The sequence below is a fragment of the Centroberyx affinis genome, unplaced genomic scaffold, assembly GCF_046629955.1.
Source record: "Centroberyx affinis isolate AG114_WGS23_722 - 3 ecotype Tasmania unplaced genomic scaffold, CSIRO-AGI_Caff_v1 ptg000560l_1, whole genome shotgun sequence".
Lineage (NCBI taxonomy): Eukaryota > Metazoa > Chordata > Actinopteri > Beryciformes > Berycidae > Centroberyx > Centroberyx affinis.
Window position 1 is genome coordinate 1 of NW_027279203.1, and position 19,236 is coordinate 19,236.

Sequence of the window (19,236 nt, forward strand, 5' to 3'; positions counted from 1 at the left end):
AAAATAAAACCTGGGCCTGTATGTATAGTGTGTCATAGGAGCACTGATCTGCAATCAGTTTGCCTCATCATTGCCTTATTGTTTCTCGTGGCTGCCAGATCCTCAGCACTTCTCTATTTGGGCAATTGTAGTTCATCTCACCTCAGGGATGCAGTCCTCATGGGTCACCACCCGTACTATGTCATCCAGTGGAAGCAGGGAGTTACACTTGATCTCTGTGTAGACGTTCTTGCCCTCAGTGCAGACAGCCAAGAGCTCCACCAGGTGAATGTGGTACATCAGAGGACTGTTTTCATCCATGCGATCCCGCTCCGAACGCATCATCTGGACCAGTGTCTGGAAGGAGGCGCGATCATTGTAGAAGACCAAAACATCTTCGCCGGCATTCACTAGCTATAACAGAAACAGATACACACAGTTACAACATGACAAAGGGAGAAACTGTGGCATAGTCCAAACAATAAAAGGTCTTGTTACATTGATGTGCTAGACAACAGGAAATAGTGGGTATGAAAATTGTGGAAAGAGCGAGGAGGTGTGACCTCAGCCATGACAATGTCCTGACACTTCTTGATGAACTTGTTCTCTGCTTTGACTATAGTCTGTAGGAACTTGAGGTATTGGACGTTGCGGCCATGTGTTTCGATGCAGTGGACAAAGTGCTGAACCACACGTTCATTGATCTCACTGCACAGCTGGAAGTTGTTCATGAAGATATGCTGCATGGTGATTGCTTCTAAAATCTGAAGAAGAGCAAGAAGGGTGGGGCACCAGAAGACAATGTTTGTTGTTGATTAAAACCAAAAGAAGTGATTTCTTTAAATGATTGGCATGAGGTGGTGAGTGTTCTGGAAAGACTGCTCACCCCTGGGTTGAGGAAAAGGTTGATGTGCTTGTGGAGGAGGGCTTGGTTCTGCTGGTTTCCTGCACAGAAGTTCTGCAGGAACTGATGGGCTAGCTTCATGATGTCCTGCATGCGCAGATCTTCCCCCTGGATTGGAAAAATGGCTGAGGTGAAGGTGTGTCCACTTTACAGACCCATGCACACACATACAGTACATCGCTGAACGACATCTCCTAGAGAGACATTGGTACCTTCTCATAGGGGATCTGTAGGAGCTCAAGGACCACAGCATGAGCCCCCATGTTTCTCAGCAGCCTCTGCTGCTGCTTCTTACTCTTCCTGCCCGAAAGACCTTCTTGGACACACAGCCTGCTGAGCCGCAGCAGGATCTGATAAAGGAGAGTGAGAGCAGAGAGAGGAAGAAAATGTGAGGGAGCGGGGTAAGGGAAAAGACGGTCAGTCTCTGCACTATGGGCATACAACAACATTTGAAACAACAGCAGCTAGTAGCTTCTTAACCATTTAGGATGTAAGATAGTTACCTCTTTCACCACTCTGTAGTTGTAACTGCTGGTGCTTTCTGGTTTCTTTGGTTTGTCTGAACCACCTGAGTCACCCTACAGAATATACCAGAATAAACCAGAAACACTGTATTGGTAAACAAGGCCTTACTGTAGAGATACTTAGTGGAGACTGGCTTTCCCGTGGTTATGTATGACTTTTGTGATGCATACTGTACCTTCTTATGCTCTGGCTCAGCAGAGAGCCCCTCTCCTGCGTCAATGCCCTCATCTGGCCCCTGTCTCTTATACACCCAGAGCTCAGACTTCTCCACGATAGAGCGCAGCTGGTCCAGGTCTGACTTTATCTGCTTATAGTTTTCTACATCTTGGCTGGTGACCAGTAGCTGGACCTGGTAACACATAGATGTTCCAACATGAGAGACAGAGACAGGCAGACAAATAGGAATGGAGGAATGATGCCGACTGTTCATTCCAATGTCATTGTGAATGCATTTGTATGTGTATGCATGTATGTGTCAGAGCTGTGCAGAATACTAGCTAAATATATTTAAATATTTGAATATGTTTCATATATTTGAGAAAAGAGTGTTGATGAGCTTATCTGGCAAGTGATGTGTCCACTTTCGAGGATGTTCAAGCACTGGGTAAGTATAAAGTACTTCAAAATGGTACAATTTTCATTGCTGCAGTTTTGCTCCAGGTCTGGCGTGTGTAGATGTGTATATTCACTGTGGAGGTACCTGCTTGAAGGCCTGCAGGACTTCCTGCCTTTGGCTGAAGTGTCTGAAGAGCAGGTGGAGGGCTCTGGACACCAGGGGAGGATAGTCATGCATGGTTAAGTGGAGAAGGACCCTCAAGAAGGTACGGCCACCGTGGTCATCCAGGTCCAATGGGGTGTTTTCTTCACTAGACACATACACATACACACAGATCAAGGCACATCCTCTATTTGTGTCGTTTATGACTCTTTCTGCATTGAAACTATGACTACCTTCCACCAAATATCCCCTCAGCCTGCTCTTCTATGTGCTCGAAATCCAGTGCCCCTGGAATAAAAAAAAAAGATATTTCCAACACAGACTTTACCAATAAATGGGTATTCACCAATTCATATTTAGACTGTTCCCACTAAGCAAAAGACGTGATTTCAACGTCGCGTCTATGCTTTAGCTCTCATATAGCCCAGGATCATTACGGCTATGTATAGACCTATTTTAGACCAAGCAGTAAATACATTATTACAATGAATAAACATCTGTAAATACCAAAAATATGCACCAGAGAAGTCCTGTAGACTAGCCTACAAGATAACTATCTGAGCACAAGAAGTAATTTAAACATTGCGTCTATGCGTAGCTCTCATATAGCCTAGGATAATTTTGTCTATGTATAGACATCTAATAAACTTTCACTTTTCAACCCCATTTAAACTTAATTTAGCCTAGACGGCTATGGGCCATTTAGACGTGTTTTAAACGTCTAATCAACGTAAAATTGCTCAGTGGGTTCAGTTAGCTCAGTGGGCCACACTGGTTGATCTGACCTGGCATATTGTTTGGTCCTTCCGATGTTCCAGCTATAGACAAGTCAGTCTGGGAATTACTCTCATCAAATTCCCTCTTAAAGATAGAAAGCAGACAGGAGATCCTGTAGTCCAGGCGCACATTCAGGATGAACTGCAGGACCGAACAGAAAAACACAGGACATCGATGATTGTTGTGATTGTTACGAGGTGAATATTTGGGAGGCAGCGAAGAGAAGATTAAACAAGAAATTAGGAATATCGTAACAGGCCTGTACCTGGTGGCAGCTACTGTATGTGTGTGTCCGGTATGCATATCTATGTGTGTGTGTGTATTCATGTGGATTCTTATGCACGCTCGTCACCTGTAGGATTTCGATGATCTTGAGTTTGGTGTCCATGACCAGTATGTCCTGTTTCTCTGGTTCAGTCTGGGTCTTGACAGCCTCTCCATTGGGGGCATTGATGTGTGTGGTGGGAAGAAAGCCCCCTCCTCTCAGGACCACTTGGGTCATGAGCTCCCCTACCCCATGAATAGACCTCATCACGTTAATACCTGGAAACACACACACACACACCCACCCACACATACACACACACGTCAACTCCATGTCCATGAAGTGTTTGGTCCTTCCCTGTGAAACCCAGGGTTCTCCTACCTTTACTCTCATCTCCTTTGTCCAGCTTGTTGAATGGGAAAATGGTGCTCACATGGACACAGTCTAGAATAGCCAGCAGGATCTTCGTCAGTCTTAGCAGGTCACTGAAGTTGTAGAAGCCAAAATAAATCAGGTTCCTGGCCAGATTCACCACCTGAAGGAGGAAAATAGGCAGTTTGGACAGGCTTGATGACTCCACCATTATGATGTGACCACTGTGGTGTGAGGATGATTCTAATGTTATATCCACAATGTGTCTGACTGACCTCAAAGGTAAGCTTGTTCTTCTCCCTGTCTGCAAATGGGAAGCTCTGACACACCACATCTCTCAGGTAGTTCTCCACAAACTCCATGGTCTGAGAGAAACGCTCCTTGATCTCGTCTTTAGACGTCCCATCATTGTCATAGCTACAATGAGACAAAAGATAAGAACATACAACCTGAAAACACTGCAAATACGTACTTTTGAGAGATTTTTGTTTTCCACATAAGAGTCAAAGACACATCAAATATGCTACAATGCTTGACCCATTGAATTTGTCCATTGACTCACTCGTCAATGGCAATCTCTGAGGGGATCTCAGACCAGAGTCGTGCGTATTTGACAGGTGTGACCTGTTCCTGCGGGTCGCGATCCACATGCATGTGCAGCATCATGCGGCAGAAGGAGGCTCGCAGGTCGTAGGGCAGGTCTTCGTCCGACATGCAGCGCAAGATCAGGTCCACATCCAGCTGCCCAGAGATCTTGTTGATTGCCAGGTACTGGCGGTCTAAACACATCCTGGCAAACAGGTTCAGCTGGTACCTGTTGTAGTAACACAGAGATACACTCCAGAATCAGATCTATACTTGGAACAGCAAAATGTGACCAAATGCACTTTAAACTTCAGAGGAGACCCATTTTACATGAGAGGTTTGATCAAAATCTTCTTGATTCAGTAATTAATAATTAAAACAAAATGATTAATTTACCTATATTATGTAATATGCTGTTTAAATGTAACAAACAATAATCTATAAAAAATATTATCTCCCAAAATGTGACTATTTTTCGATGTGGAGTCACAATTGCAAAACTGACAGAATTATCAAGTGCACCATGTACTGATTCTAATACAGAGCCACACCTTCCTTGGCTGGTTCAGTTCAAAATAAAGTCAGGTTGGGGCAGGTGTTATCCCCTTCATCCCAGCCAGCCACATGAAACGTGAGGTCCAGTTAGTACCTGTAGTAACTGACCACCTCCTGGTCCTCCTTCTGGCCCTCCTTGGCATCCTGGGCCAGCTCCCGGATGCTTTTACTGCGGATCTCCTTATTGCTGTCCTTCCAGAACAGCCACACCTCTTCTTCATCCTCCTCTGACTCCACAGAGTTCTCCCCAAGCGACGCTCCCTCAATCTCAAATCGGGACAGCACCAGTCTGCAGGAACAAGGGGGAAAGAAGCGGGAAGATACAGATATAAACTCTGATTACACAGGTAGTTCAAGCTATCAAAATTTTGTTTGTTCATTTATAGAAATTAGTATTTGTGCTAACTTTAAAAAAAAGTTGCGCCACATTGAAATGTGAGAACTGCAATGCAAAGAGAGGTCTCTGGGATCATGTTTGAGTAAATGCAAAACCTTGGCCCATCTTGCCATGAACATTGAAAAATGGCTGGATCAAAGCAAAGCTTAATATTGTTTCAACATATTAGCATATATTATTCAGTGGTCAATGAATGAAATGTATTTTACTTTACGCCCTGTGTGGATATCACATGGTGCTTTTATGGCAGTGGGCATAAAATGACCGGCATACTGAGTGGGAGAAGGGAGTGAGGGGCAGATGGGTGAAAAGGAAAGGGGGGGGCGGGGGGTATGTTAGGGGAAATGACTCACTTTGTCTCTATGAGGATGTCTCCATTAGCCGGGTCCAGCACTGCATTACAGATGAGCTCCTGTGTCACTGGGATGGACTTATTCATTGACACACACAGGTCCGACAGGTAGTCCAGAAACCTGGAAAGAACACACACACACACACACACACGCAGAAATACAGGCACACATACATCAGTTGCCCCAAAGGCTCCTTATAATAGATAAGAATGTATATACGTCTGACGTAGGACAAGGCACACAAAATTCAATCACTCATGATGCTCTGAAAAAATCCCCCCATTAACTCAGCCACCAGACTTCAATTATGGGACCCTGCAAAAACATAACATCTTCCCAGAGAGAACAATGTGCCCTTTACATGGTGTGTTTAGTATGTTTAATGACCAAAACATTCCAATCCACATTCATTTAATCACCAGACTTCCATTAAATATACTCTCTATACCAATGTGAGTTCATTTCAAGTGCCGCATGTCCTTACTTGTGGGTTTCTGGCTATGGTTGTTTTTCCCGGTGTGTGAATGCTCTGTTTCCATGTTCATATTAAAATTATTCTGTACATTCATAAATACAGAGATATTAGTGATTGGGATATGAAGATGCATATAAACTGCTTATCTCAAAAAATACTTTAACAGGGATATTGGCTAGTACCCGGAGAACACAAATTCACACACACACAAAAACACACATACACACACACACACACACACACACACACACACATACACACCTGGGCTCGCGGTTCTTGCGGACCAGGCTTACAAAAGTGTCAATCTCAGCGGCAGTGATATGTTTCTCCAGCAGCTTGCGGTTGTTATGCAGCAGAGCTGTGATGGTGTCCTCAGCCAGGACATCATAGCCAATCTGCTTCTGCATGAAGCGGAACTGTTTGGCTATATACTCCTGCAGGACAGACAGACGGTCTGATCATACACAAACATCAGCACAACCTCAACTAAGCACAGCTGCCAGACTCAGACTCATTGTGAAATAAAAATCTCATTATTCACAACAGGAATAAATCATTCATATTATTTCCATATAGCAGTCCATCCTAGTCAGATCACAATCTTTGCCAGAAATTTGGTATATAATGCATAATGCCTTAGCCTATTAACCTCTTTACGGTCTCTTGGAAGGTTATACGGCATAACCTTGTTAAATCTGCATCCATTACTTTATTGGCTAATAGTGGTACATCATAGAAGCCCGAGCTCTCTGGTCTTTCATCTATGACCAGGAAAACAGAGCTTGCTAAGAAGGACCAGAACAACGTAATGAAACGACCACTCTAACAATTACACTGTAATCTGTCAGAGGGAAATGCATGAGCCTTATAAAAAAGGAGTGCTATGTTTTCCTTGTACATGCATCTGTAATAGCATTAGTCTGTGAGCTACTCTAGCTCTGTGTTCATATCAGAGCAGACAATTTGATAAAGGGGCCAGGCGAGTGAGTCTGGTACATTGCACAGGACATTCAATTACAGATCTCAGATTCCAGGCATGATTTTTACATTCTAAGCCATGATAATCACATCAGTTCTGCCACAGAGACTGAAGGTCACTGTGACTTTCTGTAAGTTAGTTAAGGACACAACACTTCAGTAAAGCTCCTGCTGCACAAGAAATGAGAAATATCATAACAGGTCTATACCTGATTTGCTGATTTTTGCCCACTGAGCTACAAGACATGCTAGCCAACTGCTTTGTGTGAAAAGGCTTTGACTGTCCATTTACTGTAGCTGTCCGTTTACTAATCACAGCCAGTGGTCCCTTCAAAAATATGTTTTTTGGAACTGATCAGTTGTTTAATGTGTGTTTGCTTGTCATAGGTGATGACATTTGAAACATTATAGCCTAACCTAATCTTTTGTGGAACTGGTAAATTGTTTGTTGATAAATTGATTATTTGCTCAAAAAATAAATTTGCCCAATTCAATTCAACATCAGTTTAATGTTTGTTCATTTTCAGATGGTAAAGGTATAACTCCTTATAATATAATATAATCCATATAATATAATATAATATAATATCATATCATATCATATCATATCATATCATATCATATATATTATATATAATGACAAACAAACTGACAGACCACATACTTTCCCTCTAATTTCATGGTACATTTTCCTATATTATTGGTAGATTCCTACAGGTTGCATAAATTTGGTATCCTGAGATTCATCTCTGATGAATGGCCACCTTGTATACTTCAGTGTATGACTAAGAAATACCTTCTAATTTTCTCAGAAATTCAGGTGAACTGTGATGAAGGTGTTGTGTGTTCCCATGGAATTACCAGGTTCTTAAAGCCTTTATAATTGGTTATATACTTTTCAATTCAATTAAGGCAAAAATGTACCAGTATGTTCTGCAAAGGTACTAAGTAAACATTACAGTTTAAGTAAGCTTGTAAGTGCAACAAGTTTCAACATGCAGCAGCATAATGTTGCCACTTTGTATTCTTGCATTATTTGATTATGCTGCTTTCAGGTGCTGTACCAGAGTTGTTAGGATGGGATGTTCAGCACATTGAATCTGTGGCAACAACCAATGGTAAAAGTGAAGCATGACACCATAGTGGGCATTCTATCTAAATAATTAGTAGGCTTTTATTGTATGTTTCCATTTAACTTAAAGTTGTCATATAAAGCAATTTGCTAATAAATTAATTAAAACATCCTATTGATTCTCTGCAGCACAAAGTATCTCAATGCCACTTGATTTATAAAACAACAGCCAACAACATTTTTTTTAAAAGGTCTATTGTGTTATTATTTCCAACCAAAACAAATTAGAGTAGAATCTAGTAGCATTATACAACAGCATTATATCATCCCTGTTTCACCCCAGCCTATTAATGATGGGCTGGACATGTCAAACCAGCACGACAACATTATGTGAAGGCAGTTTAGATGCCACTCAGGCTGTTAACTTTTTGCACTTCGCCCACCTCTTCAATCCAAATGATTATCCTATCTTACGAAAAATAATTATGACACCTGCAACTATTCACCTCTGTGATGCATACCTCTAGCTGTATGGGACCTCTAGTGGCACGCACACCCACGTCTTGCGGGGCCCTGTCTGCTACTCTTAAGCAGACTTAATCGAGCTTGCAGACCTGACAGACAGTACCTGGTTCTTGCGGTAGTCCTGCTGGGAGTGGCGTAAGACCCGGTAACACAGGCGACAGATGTGTCTGAAGGGGGCGTGGCGCTGGTCAGCCAGCTCCTCCAGTCGCAGCATGGGCCCGTCCCCACTGTCTGTGAAGGGAGCCTGCAGCAGCTTGAAGATCTGGACACAGATGTTGTAACCATATTGAAATAAAAGCCAAAAGAACATGTAGATAGACATAACTGAACAGGTTTGTGTTATGATAAAGATTATAAATGTTGAGGTTAGAGGAAATTCGGTCAAGTTCAACAATCATTTTTTTTTTTTTTTGTCATTTAAGTATTTATTAATTTTCTTTCAAACATTACACACACGTGTGATTTGTAAATATGACATTGCAAACATTGTACAATCAGACATTCAAAAATGAAACAAAACAAAAAACAAGAGTAACGGAAAGACAGTCATTTAGAACACTCAAAGACAGCACCTATATTAATACATCGTACAGTTCCAACCGTAATGATAAGTTCAACAATCATTAACAGAAAACAAATCTATGGTAAACTTAATCAAATGATGTGGTTCAAAGTGATGTTACATCTACTAAAGGCAATACCTGCTTGAGGATATTCTGCTCTCTCATGAGTTTCTGTCTCTCCCTGTTAGGTTTGTTGACCATGATCTCTAGAACATCCTGTCCATTGTTGGGAATGTCCACCACAAAAAACACCAGATCCTCCAGTAGTTTGGTAACCGCTCTGGACACACACACACACACACACACAGACACACATCATAATACATGAACATCTTATGTCCTGTGTTAGAAATTCACAATCTTGTCCCACTCTGCACTCTGTACCTCCTCTCATTCTGTGTGATGGTGCCTTTTTCCAGCTTTCCTGCAATAGAGGCCAGCACTTTACTGGCATCATTGGCAAAGTCGAGGTCTCTCACTTCGGCTGGGGAGACAGGCACAATGGCAAAAGCCTCTTTGTCCTCTTTGAGTGTGGAGGTGCCAATCTTGAATTAAGAAATAATAGAAAGATGTGCAATAAATTTACAACTTTGTCATCTATCGGGTATTTCTTGGGTTGCCTCCTAAACATAAACACAGATAGGATTGTATCTCAGCATGCGGTACACAGTCTAGTGGTGGTGAGAGCTACAACACTTAACCAGTGTTGTAGAATGAGCTGTCACTCACACGCAGCATGACAGGCTTTTCCTCCTCCTTGTCAATGGGGTGGTTGGTGCTGTGGACCCATGTGTTAGTGCATAGGTGTCTGAGCCGTACATATGAGTTCCTGAAAACAAATACACATACACACACACACACACACACACACACACACAAGCAGGTCATGTCAGTAGTTTTCACTCTCATCAGCGTGACTCATCTCATTCTTTCCCTATACAAACTATCATGGTTTTCTCTGATTATTAAGAACGGAAATTTCTGGTTTCTAAATGGTTGGAACATTTCTAAATAACTGCAACAGAAATTGTAATTATTGTTCGTGACAAGTGCTTTGTTCAGTGGTGGAAGAAATACACAAATATTAGTAATAGTAAAAATACATTGATGTAACAGTAGTCGGGTTCTCTATTCACAGTTATACTTCAATGGAGGTAATAAAGAATTTGCTGTTGTATGTAAGAAACAGTCCACGTGCAATATGACATCCTTGCATTTCAGTGCTAGGTACAGCAGTGTTCCATCTTCAGAGGATAATCTCTTTGGGCCAAGCTAAAGTCACAGGTCTATTCATGCTTGCTCAGATTGCTTTCTCTCTCAGATAGCTGTCTCAGAGAAAAACATATGCATTATTTTATGATCACGTGTTGCATGCAAAAACTCTTTATTAAAGGTAACAAGTATCTGATAACTAGTGAAGTAAAAGCAGTTCTGTAAAATTGAAAGACTCAAGTGAAGCACAAATATGTTTAATTTCAACTTTGTACTTAGGAAAAGTACTTGAGTAAAAGTACTTAGTTACTGGCTTTGATGGTTATACTGTAAAATTGTTAGGGTTTCAGTGAATTGCAGTCACTTTCACGGTTGAAGCTGATTGGTCATCCTGTCCAATCTTTGTAGTAGTCCTGTTGTTTACATGAAAGGATCCTTGCATTTTAACAGTATATTGGGATACACAGCAGCACAGTGAAGCATAACAGCTTTTACTTCAAGTTGTTGTAAGTCCCACATGCCCAGGCACACGCACACACACACACACACTCATGTGAATTATTAACTGTTTCCTCTTCCTTGAGCTCTTCTAGTGAAATTCTGTAGATACTGTGAGTCAAACACACACTGTTGTTCTAATGTGTGACTGATGCGAAACTAATCACGCCGCAACACACACACACACACACACACACACACACACACACACACACACACACACACACACACACACACACACACACACACACACACACACACACACACACACACACACACACGGTTCAGGACCAAGATCTGGGTTTGCTGCAATTCATTTTACAGTGTGAATAATCCTTGTCTGCTCCTTTAGCACCATGAATAACAACTGAATAAGAACTCTCTAAGAACTCCCTACCCTTATAACCAGCATGACATCAGTGTTCACTGTGAATTACAGTAAGTCACAAACTCTTTTGTATACACAAGTGTACAGGCACACACATGCACGCACACACACACACACACACAAACTCTTTCCATGGTTTATTGTTTTGTAACCATAATAAAATGACTTAGATATACAGTGGAAGTCCCCTATTTCAAACATGTCTGTAGTCTCTTTGTCAGTGGAAAGAATGAGAGACAAGGGAATAGACCATGTATTCTACTTGACGCAGACACAATAGCACAGGTCTGATCAGGTTTGAATTCATGCAGATGGGTTTCTCCGTGGAAGAGCAACTTTTGTGTGTATGCACTGTGTTTGTATGCACAGAGTTGCTGGTCTCGGACTTGTTTTCACTGCAACACCTTCATGTTGTGGCCATCCTACCTGGGCACCAGGGAGTCTCCCCCTCTCAAGGTGGTAGGGTCGAGCTCAAATATGGAGGAGATGTCATTTCCGTCGGGGACAGAGACGAGGGTGTACATGACCTTATCCTGGGTGTTTCTCAAACGCGCTCGCAAGGCTTCCTGCTCCGAGTCCAGCTGGAGGGGAAGGAGGGCCACACCACAGTTTCATCAGAAATTACCAACATAACAGATATCATCTTAACACCACACACAGACGCTCACACTCAGTGACTTAGATATCTTACGTATGTGTAAAGATCAACCATCATATTGTGTGAGGTATTCCACAGTGACCCATGTCTACAGTAAGACACTGCAGGGCCACAGCTCAGTATGGAGTCAAAGTGGCTTAAATAGTTTACTAGTGTGGAAACATTTCTAGACACTGACCTCACATGCTCATGGTGTCAGTAAACAGGAACTGACACAAGATAAGAAACGCACAGCTCAAAGAGACCTTTCCACCAAAGAGCACAACTATATGATCTAATTTATTTTTGTTTAACTGGATTTGTACCAGTATAGTGTTATAGTCTTAATTCAGTAAACCCATAAAAGGTAGCCCAGCAAAGACTTTTGACCGACTTATAGCATCAAATCTTCCCGCTGTAGGGGGCAACCTGGCATTTCATAATAAAAGCTGTGGTATTGAATTAGTATAGTGTGCTAGTTTATGATACAGTCAGAACTTCAGAAAATAGTTGTTACAGTAAATTGGGGGTTATTTTCTTTTGTCTGGGATCTTTGTTATGGTTCTGTTCCCTGGGTTACTATTTTGTAATGGCGGCCCATCCCACTGTAGTAGTGAGCCAGTAAACTCATGCACAGCCATGCTCAGAGCCAGTTCACTTGACTGCCTGGCCAGCAGACGTGAACAACCTTGTGTTGACTGCCACAGCTTCTGTGCTGAGCTGGACTGCTGCGCAGAACCAAAGAGCTGTGATATGCATTCCCAGTGGAAGGCTACCATCTGCTGGTCACCAACACACAGAGCATTTCATACCCTCTCACTCTGCAAATACACACACTGCCATCTGCTGCTGGAAATAGGAAATACCACTTCTGAACCAGTGACTAACCTTCCATACAGTCCACTGACACTACAGGGTAATACTTTACAATAACCATCATTAGTAAATGAAAAGTGTTCAACTTGAATAATAACATATGTTGGCCAGGATTTATTAACAGGCTTACCTGGCCTATAGAGTAGGGGCCCACACCAACAGGGGCCCTGAAATTATCCTTAACAGTGTATAACAGTGAATATACTTTATATATATACATATATATATATATATTTTAAATCACATAATTCCCAGGGCCCCTTTAACTAAGTAGAGTTTATACATTTAATCCAATAAGTGATGGATTTCCAGTTTTCTTTAAACATGGAGTACGTAATTTACTGGTTGCTGACTGGTTTTCCCTCTGGTCAATCAAGGGGTTTGAAAGGTTACACTGTGTCATACAAATAAGGCAATAGGTAAACAACATTATTAGCATTGCTGTAGCAACTCTGGAATTTGGTTGTCAGTCATCATGGTGGATTTTTTAAAACATGAGTGTGGGGCACATAAAATGCAAATAAGAAAAGAACAAAACCACAATTTTCAAGCCTGTAGCTGAAGCAACATAGCTGATCGCTATCCCAGCAGTGATCGAGTGATCCGGGTAGGCCTACCTTATGCTACCTGTTACTAATGCAAGTGAATGAAAGTGCTCTTTCTCTAAGCTGGCAAAAGTGAAAAATAGACTCAGATTCTCAATGACACAGGAAAGGCTGAATCGTCTCACCCTGATCTTCCTTGAGAGTGACATACTGTGAACAGTGGATTTTACCAGGCTGACTAAGGACTTTGTTTCAAAGAAGTCAAGAAGAGGAAACTTCTAAAGGTAAGCACATAGTTTTCTCTGCGCTGCTTTTTATTGTGTCCATTTGTGCCATGAGTAAATATTGCATAGGATGTTGTGGATACAAATTTGATGTAGGCTCTTGCTTTATAGCTGTTGAATGGGACCTATTGGCTGGGTGGCAACAAGCCTTGTCCAGTGTGTGTGTGTGTGTGTGTGTGTGTGTGTGTGGGTGTGTGTGGAATGGAAGGCTTCTGTGTGTTGTGAATCATTTGTCATGTTTACTATTTGTATTTTGGTTGTTGTTAAAGCCAGAAGTTTTGAGACAGGACATGCTGTGCACATAATTTCTATGGTCTTGTCAGATCTGCACTGATGTTTTTCTGTTGCATTTTGTGGAATCAGTTGATGTGTGCTCATCCAATTTAATTTTATAATGTATTTGGCATTTAAGTATTACACACTCTAGACAATTCTCCCTCATGGCTCACTTACTGAGGAGCGTGACTCCAGGCACTCCTCTTCATAGTCTGGATTTACCTGCAATAATACAGAGTGATTCACCGCCTGGATTAAAAAGCTATATTAAAGTCTTTCATTGAAAAGTTCACAATGTTTGGTGATTAGTCATGTTATCCATAAGTGAACATGTACTGACCTCAGCAGCCAGGTAGTGTCCAGTGGCCAGGTGTTTGAACCGGAACAGGCTGTTCCAATAGCCTGCCCCGCCTCGACATGGATCATGCTGCACCACCTGACACCAGCAGACAGGACAGAGACTGTATCATACTGACATATATATATATATACAATATATTAAACAGGTGATTTGCGCTCTTTCACTCAAGAAAGGAGGAGGCTGATTTAAAAATCTGAGTCAGGCTTACTTCTTGGACACTTCTATTGCATAAAGTGAACAGCTACACTTTCAACATCATGCATCTTGCAACTAAAAATACTCTTCCTCACCTCGACCTCCCATAGGGCTTTGCTGCTGGTTGCCGAGGTAGCTGACTGCCGTCCAGTGGTGCGAAGGAAGACATACTGTTTTTTTCTGTGGTCGTCGCAGGTCAGGAATTTCTCTTGCTCTGCATGAAATAACCGTACCACGTCACCCTAGTGAAAGAGAGAACATTTGTTACTGTTTGAAAGATAAAACCTGCTTTAATACATCAATTACTCCTGAAGAATCAAAATAAAATATTTAATCTTGTGGGCTGTTTGTGGGCGTTTCAAATTCCACAACATTAAAATAAGAAACATGGCTCATAGTAACTGGAAGAATGGAAGGTATTGGCTGGGTGAATTAGGGGAATTAGAATACAAATTGTAAAATTAAGATCTGATTGTCTGGTAGCTGCTGTGAAACAAACCCCTTTAAGGACGATCTCCTGATTGTCGCTCCATTTCATAAACAAGACAATCTTCCAGCTGGTGTTACAGTTGACTGAGTTCACCTGAAACACAAATGATCACAGATGATCCAAACACAAATGATCCATATGACTGCAGGTACAATCAGTATATTCATACTGCAGATATGATCCTGCTCAATGGGAATATTGCACCAACACTGCCATGGTTAGTTGTCCCACTGTCACTGTAAGGCACTTTGGATGACATGGGTTAAGTGGTTCAGTAACTCAGACCATTCTAGTACTGTGAAAGAGAAACAGGATAACCTTCCAAGTGCAGTGTTAGCTGTCCCGTTAAACCTAACTGAGGCGAATCTGGAGAGCGGTGGAACAATGCTGTAGTGTTTCACATCAGGCAGCTAATAACCAAGCAGGGCACATTTAAAGCTATAAATAGATTCTACACCGCAGACACTCCCAAAGAAACATCTAGGAAGCAAAGATGAGTTACAGCAGCTCAGCCAAACCTCATTGCATCCTGGATTATCCACTAGCTGGTGTGTGCTGGCATGGAGCGGCTGACCAGCATTCACAGGGTTCAGGACCACTTTGTCCCCAATCACCACCTGCCATCACACACACACACACACATACACACACACACACGAAAGAAAAGAAGCACATAAAAGTGAAACATGAAAGGAAACTAAATGCTATAGTACAAGTATGAGCATCATTTCACAATATTTTAAGTGAAATCAAGTAAACTCGCAGTAAGCAAACATGATTCAATTCAAACAAACTCTGCAAATCACTAGAATTTGCACTCTAGTTTTAATTTTCATTTTATGTTATTGGGTTTCATATATTTATTGATTGATTTAGTTGTATATAGTAATGGGTACTCTATGTGAGCCTATTGCTGTTGTCATGTGAAAACAACCCCAATCTTGGTGTTCTTCATGTTTTAACTTTAACTTCACTTCACGTTCCTCTGTGGGTTGACGACATTCTACAACAGTCTTATGAAACCATTTAAAAGACCAATGGATAAACTCAAAAAGGAATTGTGGTCAAGTTGAAGACGTTGAATTTCTTAGTTCCTGAAATATTGGCATTTTGGAGATACAAGGTTTTAACCGGACAGTGATGATATCTGATGTCCTGTTTTGTGTCTGTCTGAGCACACCGCAACAAATTCCTAGCAACCTAGTTGACATGAAATAATTGACTGAATCTTGACTCTCACACATAGGCACAGCTCAGAGAGGGTTTTAGCTAGTACCCCTTTGCCTGCAAGTTTCCATTCTCAGAAGACAGAGACTGACTCTTTGACAATTTGTGTATCTCCGAGGCTTGCTGCTTAAGCCCTGTGCCATAGCTCATCCTGCTCTGAGAGGAGCTTAGAGAAGCCCAGTCTCTGCCCTGGGGCACTTTGTCCTTGGGCATCTGCCCATTACTTCCCGCAGCAGAGAAGGAGAGCTGGTGCCAGCAAGAGCTTTATGATCAGGTAAACACCAGTCGGGTGCTGGCCCAGGCCCATCCGGGGATAGGTGTGATCAGATAGGTGCCATATTGAGGCTTAGGATGGTAAAGAAGACCCGAGCCTGCCCTGTGGAACTGTCCCAGGAAGCTGCATCCCTTTCTTCAATCCCAACCTACTAATGCTGATCAACTGAGCTCAAATGAAGAATTTAATTCCAAACTAAGATACTATAGGGGACTATAACTGTGTCTTGCTGAGAGCAGAAGCCCAGTAGATTTTTAATCTGGGCGCTATCTCTCCAGAGGGACTTAATGAGGAAGTAGATTTCTAATGTTTTCTCTGATTTTGCTTCTGATTTTTTTCCTGTGTGTTTATATACAGTATGTAAACATATTTATATTTACTATTTGTATACTGGGGTTATATGTATTTTGGGGCTGTCACCGTTGATATCCCTTTTCTTTTCATTGCATGTACATAAGCCTTTTTTGTGTTCTTCCCTTGCTCACTTATGCGTTTTTGTTAATTTGTGTGCTTATATGGAGCTTATGTTTTGCATTCAAGGTACTTCCTATCGGTTTATTATTTTATAAGATACCACCATAAAAAGGAACATCTGCTACTGTATTACAAACTTATTGCTTGTATGAAATGAAAAATATTTTTGAAAAACAAAGGAAATTCTTGGCAATTTTAAGGCCTTTGCCTTAAAATTAACCCTAACAAATTCTAATATTTAGCATTAATCTAGATTCTGATTGATTTCAACAAACATATTTTTCTAAATATGCGTATATGCCACTTGAGAATGAAAGACATCAACTGTTCATGACAACATAGATGTAGCTCAAGCTATCCATAAGATACATTTGTGATGTCTGAAGTATTACACAGTCCAGATTTGTGATGCGGGGGAATGGGGAGGAGACCAACAAAATGGAGCAGAACAGGCTTCATCCCAGGCATGTTTAAAACCTTTGCTTTGCCTGTCTGATTGACATACATTATGGTGTTATCACAGTGCACCATGCCCACGGACTTGTAAACAGGATGACTCACACTGTCTCCAATGGAGCGCAGCTTGTAGAAGGGCTGGATGTAGAACCAGGATCCCTCGTTTCCAGCAGTGTCCAACATCACCCTCATGGCATTCTTCTCCAGCAGCGCGGGCAGACGCTTGTTCACCGTCAAGTATTTGTTGCTCTTCAGGTGGAGGAGCTAAGTGGCAATAATATACAAAGTAAAACATGACAGTACAGGTAATCTCATGGATTAGACATGATGAGGTGTGAGGTGGGGAAGAAGTGCTTCTAATGACGTCCTTAGGTGTGAGAATAAGAGTGGCAAGAGTGGTTTATCAGCAGTATGTTGTCTACAAGGAGAAAGCAGTTTTGCCTTCTATTTACCTATAAGGCACTTCTATAGAAATGATGTCATCACTTGTTATCCCTCTTACAGTATAGATCACAAACCACAGTAGTTGATAACCAGGATTTTAATGGTTTTAGAGTGGTGTTAGGAATGGATACAAGAATTGAGCAGTCTACTTTGAGAATGCAACAACAAATCTGTCAGTTACTCTCACTCATTCCCCTCTAACAACTGACAATGATTGCTTGTATGACTACTCTGGAAATTATCTTCTTATTATGTCTTTGCTTATGGATTGTGTAGTGTTCCATGGTTTGGTTTGATTTGTAATTTACATGAATTTTATATTTTATTATGTCACTATGTATTCTGGCTGTTTTCACACTACACAAAGGACTATGCCAAAAAGTGAGAGTCTGCTTCCAGCATTCTCTATTCAAATAGGTTATCTGTGTGAGAGATGTATCAGGCTTTACAGGATGTATGTATTACATTAAGTTGTGGTTTCATTGATCATTAGTTTCAGAGAGAATAGGAACTATGCCAAAATTCACAACTCTCTAACACTGGATCATAGAATTTATGGTCATTAGTTTCCGTCTTTTCATTAGTTTTGGGGAATACGCTTCATTGCCTGGCAATGTGCAGTGTACATGTATCATCCACATCAAGGCACTCCAGAGTTGTGCTCTTGTCCAGTGTGGACAACTTTAGTCCAAATTTAGGCAACAGTCCAAATAACTTGCACAGAGACATCCTGAAAGTAGGTTGAGCATCAGACTGGATGCATATTTTAAGTTTAACATATGAAGTGTGAGAGAATGTGTCACTGGATCAACTCCACTGATGGCAAATCAGAATATTTCAGGTTTAACCAAGAATGCATTCATACTTATATAATAGAATAATCTAAAAAAAAAAACAACCTAAAAGATGATGAATATTTAAAATGTGAAATGAAACTGTGCTTACACATAGACAAACAAACCTGAATGACATTCCCATACTGAATTACTGTTCCAAGCAGCTTTTTGTTTTCAGAGTCATTTTGCTTCTTCTCCAAGTCAGCTGCATGCTAGAGAGAGAAATGGGGAGTGATCAAAAAATACGACAGTTAATGGCACAACTACTATTTACATCATTATTCATTAATAACTGTTACACACAGTAATGTGGAAGAACAAGGCTAATCCGTCTGATGGCAGTTGTGCCGATTAGACAAGGCATAGCGGTAGTGACAAAGTTGTTATCCAGATATTCACACTCCAATAGAAGGCCTTTAACCTAAAACTCTGGCTCACATCTCCACGGAAATGCAGGAGAGATTTCAACCTTCCATTTTATGACTGTGCGGTCAGATAGCAGATTGCTTTAAAAGGTATTGTATTGCAACAGAAAGAGAGAAAGGAGAGAGTGGAGAGGGCAGAAAGGTAGGACAGTAGGAGTGAAATGCTTCAGAAATGTCTATAAAAGGACTTCAAAATTCTACCTCAGCAAATATATAATCCCTTTGAGAACTGCTCTCAAACTGTGGTTCAGGAGAAGAAAACCACACGCTGGACAGCAGTGCCCAGCGCATATAC

At 41.3% G+C, this 19,236-nt stretch overlaps 1 protein-coding gene across 1 annotated transcript in view; it reads right to left on the reverse strand.

The window, feature by feature from the left end:
* Positions 1–132: 132 nt before the first annotated feature.
* Positions 133–19,236, reverse strand: part of LOC139643094 (inositol 1,4,5-trisphosphate-gated calcium channel ITPR1-like) — a 37,621-nt gene continuing 18,517 nt past the window's right edge. The window contains exons 4-31 of the mRNA XM_071518251.1: positions 18,642–18,728; positions 17,342–17,500; positions 15,324–15,422; positions 14,815–14,898; positions 14,411–14,557; positions 14,100–14,195; positions 13,937–13,981; positions 11,568–11,722; positions 9,773–9,872; positions 9,428–9,588; positions 9,182–9,323; positions 8,584–8,742; positions 6,167–6,339; positions 5,431–5,550; positions 4,775–4,969; positions 4,103–4,354; positions 3,816–3,957; positions 3,550–3,703; positions 3,256–3,446; positions 2,912–3,044; positions 2,360–2,414; positions 2,109–2,274; positions 1,584–1,757; positions 1,387–1,461; positions 1,096–1,233; positions 866–991; positions 543–743; positions 133–393 (exon numbers count right to left, since the gene is read on the reverse strand). Of these exons, the coding sequence (XP_071374352.1) occupies positions 133–393; positions 543–743; positions 866–991; positions 1,096–1,233; positions 1,387–1,461; positions 1,584–1,757; positions 2,109–2,274; positions 2,360–2,414; positions 2,912–3,044; positions 3,256–3,446; positions 3,550–3,703; positions 3,816–3,957; positions 4,103–4,354; positions 4,775–4,969; positions 5,431–5,550; positions 6,167–6,339; positions 8,584–8,742; positions 9,182–9,323; positions 9,428–9,588; positions 9,773–9,872; positions 11,568–11,722; positions 13,937–13,981; positions 14,100–14,195; positions 14,411–14,557; positions 14,815–14,898; positions 15,324–15,422; positions 17,342–17,500; positions 18,642–18,728 (3,990 nt within the window). The remainder of the gene's footprint in view (positions 394–542; positions 744–865; positions 992–1,095; positions 1,234–1,386; positions 1,462–1,583; positions 1,758–2,108; positions 2,275–2,359; positions 2,415–2,911; positions 3,045–3,255; positions 3,447–3,549; positions 3,704–3,815; positions 3,958–4,102; positions 4,355–4,774; positions 4,970–5,430; positions 5,551–6,166; positions 6,340–8,583; positions 8,743–9,181; positions 9,324–9,427; positions 9,589–9,772; positions 9,873–11,567; positions 11,723–13,936; positions 13,982–14,099; positions 14,196–14,410; positions 14,558–14,814; positions 14,899–15,323; positions 15,423–17,341; positions 17,501–18,641; positions 18,729–19,236) is intronic.